The 7,173-nt window shown below is 31.0% G+C and overlaps 1 protein-coding gene across 1 annotated transcript; it reads right to left on the bottom strand.

The window, feature by feature from the left end:
- Positions 1-1,019: 1,019 nt before the first annotated feature.
- LOC137830989 (L-ascorbate oxidase-like) lies at positions 1,020-6,858 on the bottom strand. Its single transcript, XM_068638443.1, has 5 exons — positions 6,170-6,858; positions 5,945-6,037; positions 4,648-4,860; positions 3,479-3,673; positions 1,020-2,042 (listed from the first exon to the last, which is right to left on the bottom strand). Exons 1-5 carry the CDS (start codon positions 6,428-6,430, stop codon positions 1,083-1,085), a joined length of 1,722 nt encoding a protein of 573 aa, XP_068494544.1. The 5' UTR covers positions 6,431-6,858; the 3' UTR covers positions 1,020-1,082.
- Positions 6,859-7,173: the final 315 nt, after the last annotated feature.

Here is a 7,173-nt window from a genome sequence, read left to right on the forward strand (position 1 = left end):
ATGAGAGTGAAATAATTGTGTATATAGTTAAGTCAACATATAAGAGGTTAGAGAATAGGATTGAAATGCACATTTTATTATGGAAACCTAAAACTATCACTACTAGAAAATCATTAAATAGAAATCAATTTTAGAGAAAAAATAATAATTAATTACTATATTGACTACATTAGAAAGTATTTTAGAGACTATAAATATTATTGATATCTAAAGTAGTTTCTAAATTTATAAACTAGTTTACAAATTGGTATCTAATTAGCTAATTGGTATCTAAATATGAGAGTGAATGGTGTTGCTTAATTCGGTTGCCACGAAAGATAACTTGGAAAAGCGCGGTGTCTCTGTTGATAACAACCTTTGTTGTTTTCGCAGGGTGGAAGTGGAGTCAGCAAGTCATTTGTTTTTTGTATGCATGATTGTTTGGCTAGTTTGGAAACAGTGTTATGCATGGATGGGATAACGTCGGTAGATCATGTTGATCCAGTTTCACACTTCTTGCATTTTAATTTATTAAATGCTCCTGTCCAGGTAAATGTTGTTTGTGGTAATGTCTGGATTGCAATTGTTAATGAAATCTGGAAGCACAGGAATAATCATATTTTCAGAGGTGGAGTGATTGATCATTCGGAATTGTTTACCTTAGCTCAATTAAAGGTTTGGTCTTGGGTAGCATCTAAATTTTTTTCTGCTCGCTTTACTTATTCTGAGTGGTGCATTTATCCTGTGGCCTTTATGTTTTTGATTAAGTGAGCTTATGCAAGGTTTCTTCCTTTAGCTAGGTTAATTGTTGTTTTTAGTTTTGTAAGGATCTTCGGTTGGTATTGTTGTAATATGAGTATGTATAAAGGTTGGATCACTCCTAAAGTGATTCATATTTATTCATTTTTTGACTGATAAAAAAAATAAAATAGCTCTGCATGAGGCATATTATAGTCCATATAATGAGGAGTTTGCAAACATAATAACAGGAAAATGATTTATATAGAACAGCTTTTTGAATGAGCAATGCGGATGGAATGGGCATGCTGAACTAAAACATGTTATTAATTCATCATTCAAATATTACATTAGATAAACTAGTTTCAGTAGTGTCCATTTTCTACTAGTTTCTTCCCAACAAGCCCACAATTTAGTGCTTCCCTTGGAATTTTTCCAACTTTGTGGACACCCTCAGCAAAAATCACACCCATTCCCATGTGCAAATGTGGTTCAATGTGGCAATGGAAGGCCCAAACTCCTGGATTATCTGCCTTAAACCTTAATGCAGTCCAACCATATGGAAATATCACTGCTGTGTTCCTCAATGGTGCATGTGTCAAGTTGAATTTCTTCTCATCACCTTGTTTGAATTTGCCTTCTCCATACCCCAAAACCCAAAAGTCATGTCCATGCAAGTGCCAAGGGTGAATCTCACTACCATTTCCACTCAATTGATTTGCATTTTGCAATATCACATCAACAACCTCGTTAAGGTTGAACTTGTACACCCCATTGCCAATGGTTGAATTAGGGTTCACAGGAGGGTTGAAAATGTCATAGTCTTGAGGGAAGGTAACAGGTGGAGGTGTTTGATCAAAAGCATTGTTTAGTTTGAACTTGATGGAGCCCAAGTAAGGGGTTGCTGGCAATGTTAGGGACACATTGTTAATAGCCCATTTTGTGAATCCAGCAACACGGTTTTGGGTGTTGAGGAGAAAAATTGTACGATCAGAACGTTTTGGAGGTTGTGGGGTTCCCATCTTGGCAATGATTTTCTTGGTGAATGCTTTGCTACGTTCAAAATCATTCCAAAGGGGTGTGAGGGGTGGTGGAGAAGTTGGAAAAACTGAGGCAGAAATTGTCTTGTAGTTTAGAATGGTTAGACCTTGTGGTGTGTTAGGTTTTCTTCCTCTAACTCCAATTGAAAGCCAATAGTTTTTCTTTGGATCTTGATCTGTGCGAAGGAGAACTGAGTAGCTTTCACCAGAATAAATATCCATATCATCAACCACAAATGGTGTAACGTAGTTTCCATCAGCTTCCACCACAATAAGTTTGTGATTCTGCATCACATATACAAAGTTACATGATAGTGTTAGTTGATGCATGAAAATGAATCTATAGTTCTGTCATTTGTGACACACTAGTAGAATAATAAAGTGAAATTGTTTTACCCATACAATACCTAATTTGTCTGGAGTATTGACACAGGGTGAATCAGGCACACTTTCAATTTAATAAAAGAAACATTTCCTTTTTTTCTCATCACTTGCTGCATAGATACTCTTCCATTGTTTTCATTTCTTTTTTTTTCTATATCTGTTTGTACACCCCCCAAAATTAGAAATATATACACACATTAAAATATGCACTCAATTATGTCAAATTAGTTACTCTAATGCCATGATAATATTCTCCGAATCAGTGGCCATAACTTTCACGATGTCCCAGGTCCCGCCAAACCAAACCCGTGGAATCTTACTGATATATATTTTTGCCTTTTATTTTCCTAAGAACACATCATTGTCTTTATCCAGAGTGTTTCAGGGTACCACAACACAACTCAGTGAGTCCCACTCACGCATGCATTAATTTCTAATTTCCAACTCACTCCATTATTTGAAGAACAAATAATTGCCTCTATTGTGTAACATTCAGAGAAGAAGAAGAAAGAAAGATTGTATTGAACTCCATTAATTACAGAGGTAGATCTCAGCTGTATATATAACAGAGACGAAGAGAGAAGTATAGTCTATAAGAGACAAATGTCTATAAAAAGTACATCGTCTAGAGGCACCTATATAAGCGTCAATGTAACAATGTCACTTCCCTTGATAAGGCGTGTTTCCTCTGTTGTCGTCACTTTTAAAGTACTTTCATATTTTAAAAAAAAAATATGTTTCTCATTTAGGCCAGAATATAATATAAAATTGGTTTTTATCACTAATCTAAATTTTAGACTTTTATTATCAGTATTTTAACATCCTAATTCATATTTAAAATATGTTTACAACATAGAAAAAATTTATTTTAATAATTTTTTTATTACAAATACGAGGAAGTCTAAAATTAAAAAAAAATACAAAGAAGAAAACATATTCAATCCTTAAATTTTTTTTTTTTAAAATATACAAAGAAGAAAAACTTATTCGATTCTTAAAAAAATTAAAAAAACATTTTTTAGTTTTTACTACTTCAAATGGTATACATGAAATAAAAGAAAATGTCTCATACTAACCAGTCACACACCTAATGATCAAGAATACACTTCAGAGAATGATGCCACTTTTACAAAGGCATGCTTAAAGAGACAAAAGCTGTGGGATCTGACGAAAGTGATAAATATAAAAAAAAAATAAGAAGAAAATGAAATAAACTTCTTCCTAAATTAGAATTAACTTATGCATAGTTAAATATACATTTTTTTGAAATATTATAAAAGTGAACCTTTGCAAAGTATTTTATTTATAAAGAAAATATAGGGTAAAATGGAACTCACCGAAATGGCTAAGTTGAGTGAAGCCAAGGAAGTGGTGCTGGAAATTCTGATCCTGTAGGTCTTGTTTGGCTCTACATGAAGAATTTGAGGTGCACATTCTTCACCACCTCTGAATTGGCACTCGGGTAAAGTGGTGTTAATGAATTTAGCTGCCAGAGAACAATTGAATTGTCCCCTTCCATTGATCAAAAGACTCTACAAAGTCCATGTATAAAAGGTAAGAAAAAGGGTGACATTATTATATTTTACTAATTACAACACATATATTCCTACAAATAAGATACAATAAGTAGAAATATTCTCAAAATAGATAATGCATTTTCTACAAATAAAAGGGTTTTTTTTAATAGTAAGAGGTATTTAGTGGATTAGGATGTGAAACTTTGTCATGTATCAATGATCAAAGAAGGTTTTGAAGTGATTTGTAAGTATCTTTTTATAAGTTGTTTGTTAAACTAGTGAGCTTAGAAACCTCAATTATTGAAATTTTACAGCTTTATTATTACTATATAAAATAATAATAAAATACTCATTTTTTGATGGTATCCAAAAGGCACCCATACCTTTCTTCTAACAGATTTAGTAAAATTCAATTAAAAATGTCAAAAGTGTAATGATTTATGACAACAAGTTTGAGTTAATTTTATTCTTTGAATATAACAATTACTCAAATTATTGTACTTGATCTGAAATTTCAAAAAAAAGTCTCTCTCCTTCTGTTCATATTTCACTTTAATTAATGAAACGATTGTTTTGATTAAAGAGTTGATTTTCTTGTTAGAGAGAGAGGGTAAAAGAAAAGCAAGAAATATCAGATTGAATATTTCAATGATGCCAAATATAAAAGTCCAACACCACTTTCCTCAGATGGGGCACATGTACTGATGCAGGTTTTTTAAGGTTACTTTATGGAATTTGATATTATTTCTACCTGGAATTGTTACCTTCCAATGTACTAATTTCATTTCTATGTTCCATGTGAAAAGGTGTTTATAGTGACTAAATTTATGCTAGTTATGAAAATAATCTTAATTACATTACTCAGTAAAAGAATGAATAGGTTAATTTTGAATTTTCTTAAAATTTAAGTTTTTTTTTTAATAAGCTAAAATACGTAGCAATATAAAAGGAAAAGGTTTGATATTAGGTTAATTTAATAAAGTTATTACCTGAGGTTCACCAATCCATTTGAATGGTAGGGAAGAGAGACCAACTTCTTGTTCATGTGAGCTGGTGTGCCACAAATCACTTAGAAGAAGGTTGAACTCATCATCATAGTGAAACGGTTCGTTTTGTCCCTTTGGCAAATCTACTATCAGTGAACCATACAACCCTGCTGATCTTTGCATACCATAGTGTCCATGGTAGAAATATGTTCCAGGCTGCACCATATAATTACAATTAATCATTACAACACACATGTTTTGTTCTTTGCTTAAACCACAAACCAAAACAAAATATCCTTCATACACCAATAATGTTTCATATAATTTAAAAATGAAAGTGAAAGATAATTTATAAAATTCTTCTCTCTTAACTCATAAGTGCCTTCCATGATCTACCATGTGAAGATTCCTACCAGAGACAAAACGAATAATACTTTTAAATGTGATGGCTCTAATACTTTAGATAGAAAGAGATGTATATTTTTAGTTATTTAAGAACTAGAAAGTAAGAAAAAAAACACAACTTTTTAAATAATTTTTTCTCTCTTCATATTAAATTCTTAAAAAATGTCTGTCTTCAGATTAAATTTTAAAACATTTTCTGTCTTCATATTAAATTTTAAAACATTTTCTCCCTTCTTTTGAACCAAAGAATATAAAAAAAATATGGACATGGAGGGCATCAATCAAAATGTAATTTTCTATATAACTGAAAATGAAAATGAAAGATGCTTGATTCAAGTGAAAAGGATTATAGGATCTCCATTCCCACCCAAAGTTAAAAGTGATTTTATAGATTCTATTGATAATATGTATCTATTTCTACCTCAAAAATTCCAAAACCACTTCTAATTATATATATATATATATATATATATATATAATATATATATAATACCCCACCCACTTTCTTGTAATTAATGAAAAATTTCATTTCTTACTTTTTGTGGAGTTTTCTCACCAAACTACACATTTTTTTGGTCTAGAAAGTCAAAACTTTACTTAATAACACAAACACTTATATAAGAAAATTTGAAGTGCAGACTTTCTTCACTTTAAACTTGAAAAGGAAAGAGTTAAATATGTTTCTTTAGTGAAGTTGATTTTCTTCTTTAATTTAAACTATTGTTATAAGATTATAATATTGTTTATATTGAAGTTTTATTTATGATGTAAATAAAAAATATTAATAAAAATTTATATTAATAGTTTTCTTAATATAAATACACAGGTGATTTAAAGTTTGAATTAGATATATTTAACTGAAAAATAAAAAATAAGAGGGCAGAAATGTAATTACCCTGTCAACTATAAACCTGTAGTGAAAAGTTTCTCCTGGATTTATAGCACACTGTGAGATAGCAGCAGTTCCATCTGCCCAAGGAGTTCCAACCTGCATAACCAAAATCTAGAATTAATAAGCCAGTTTTGTTGAGAACAAGGCATAGTTAAAGGCCATAAGTTTGAGATTTGTTGAGATTATGATGCATAAAAGAGAGTAAAAAAGAAAAGAAAAGAAAAGAACCTGTCTGATTCCATGCCAGTGAATAACAGTTCCCTCAGTGAAAAGCTTGTTGGTGAGAGCAATGTGAAGAGTGTCACCAACTTCAGCCCTAATAGTTGGCCCTGGAAACTGCCCATTGATTCCCATCACAACGTGTTCCAAACAATCTGGCTTTCTCATCATGTACTCCACATCAAACCTGTAGTGCCTCACCCTTCCTCCAACTGAATATTGTATCAGCCCCAACCATATGCACCAAACCAAAACTGCTTTCAACCCCATTATTCTCACCACGCAAACACAAAACCTTACCAGTACCACCAAGGTCTCAGCTACCAGAAGAACCTATTGGTGAAGAAAAAGGAACTGAAAGATATAGAATTATTAATAAAAGAATAGGTTGTGCTTGGATGGTGTCACCACTACCTAGGTAGACACATATATAATAGACACACAGAGAAAAGGACCTTTGAAATTTCACATCGTGCTCTTGTTATTTTGATTATTATATTGATCTTCCAGTACCGCGTGCACCTTATTCTTTTAATGTATAATTATTGAACTAAAAAAGATTTTTTTATCAAAAACTAGTAAGCAAAGCAAATCGGTCTAAGTTGGAATGATTTTCATAATATAGTGCTGGTTATTTTACGCATGATTGAGGGGACAAAGCAAACATACAGTATTTACTAGTTCAGTGGACTGATTTTGAAAAAGTAGCATTGGAAAATTTTATTTATAAAAACAATTTCTGTTTATAAACAATTTTATTAATATATATGTATATATATATATATATTTTGTAGATATTTTTTATATGTTTGTCTTACACAATTTGTAGAATTGTTTGGCAATTTAATATTATTTATGAATTATTATTTACAGATTTATATTCAATAAAATATACTTACAGATAAAATTTTATGAACGAATAATACAAATTAAGAATTTTATAACTTCTTTAATTACCTATTAGTAAAATTCGATGATAATTTCAATGATATTTATCTCAATAATATTATTAT

The sequence above is a fragment of the Phaseolus vulgaris genome, chromosome 6 (genome assembly GCF_000499845.2).
Source record: "Phaseolus vulgaris cultivar G19833 chromosome 6, P. vulgaris v2.0, whole genome shotgun sequence".
NCBI classification, from domain to species: Eukaryota; Viridiplantae; Streptophyta; class Magnoliopsida; order Fabales; family Fabaceae; genus Phaseolus; species Phaseolus vulgaris.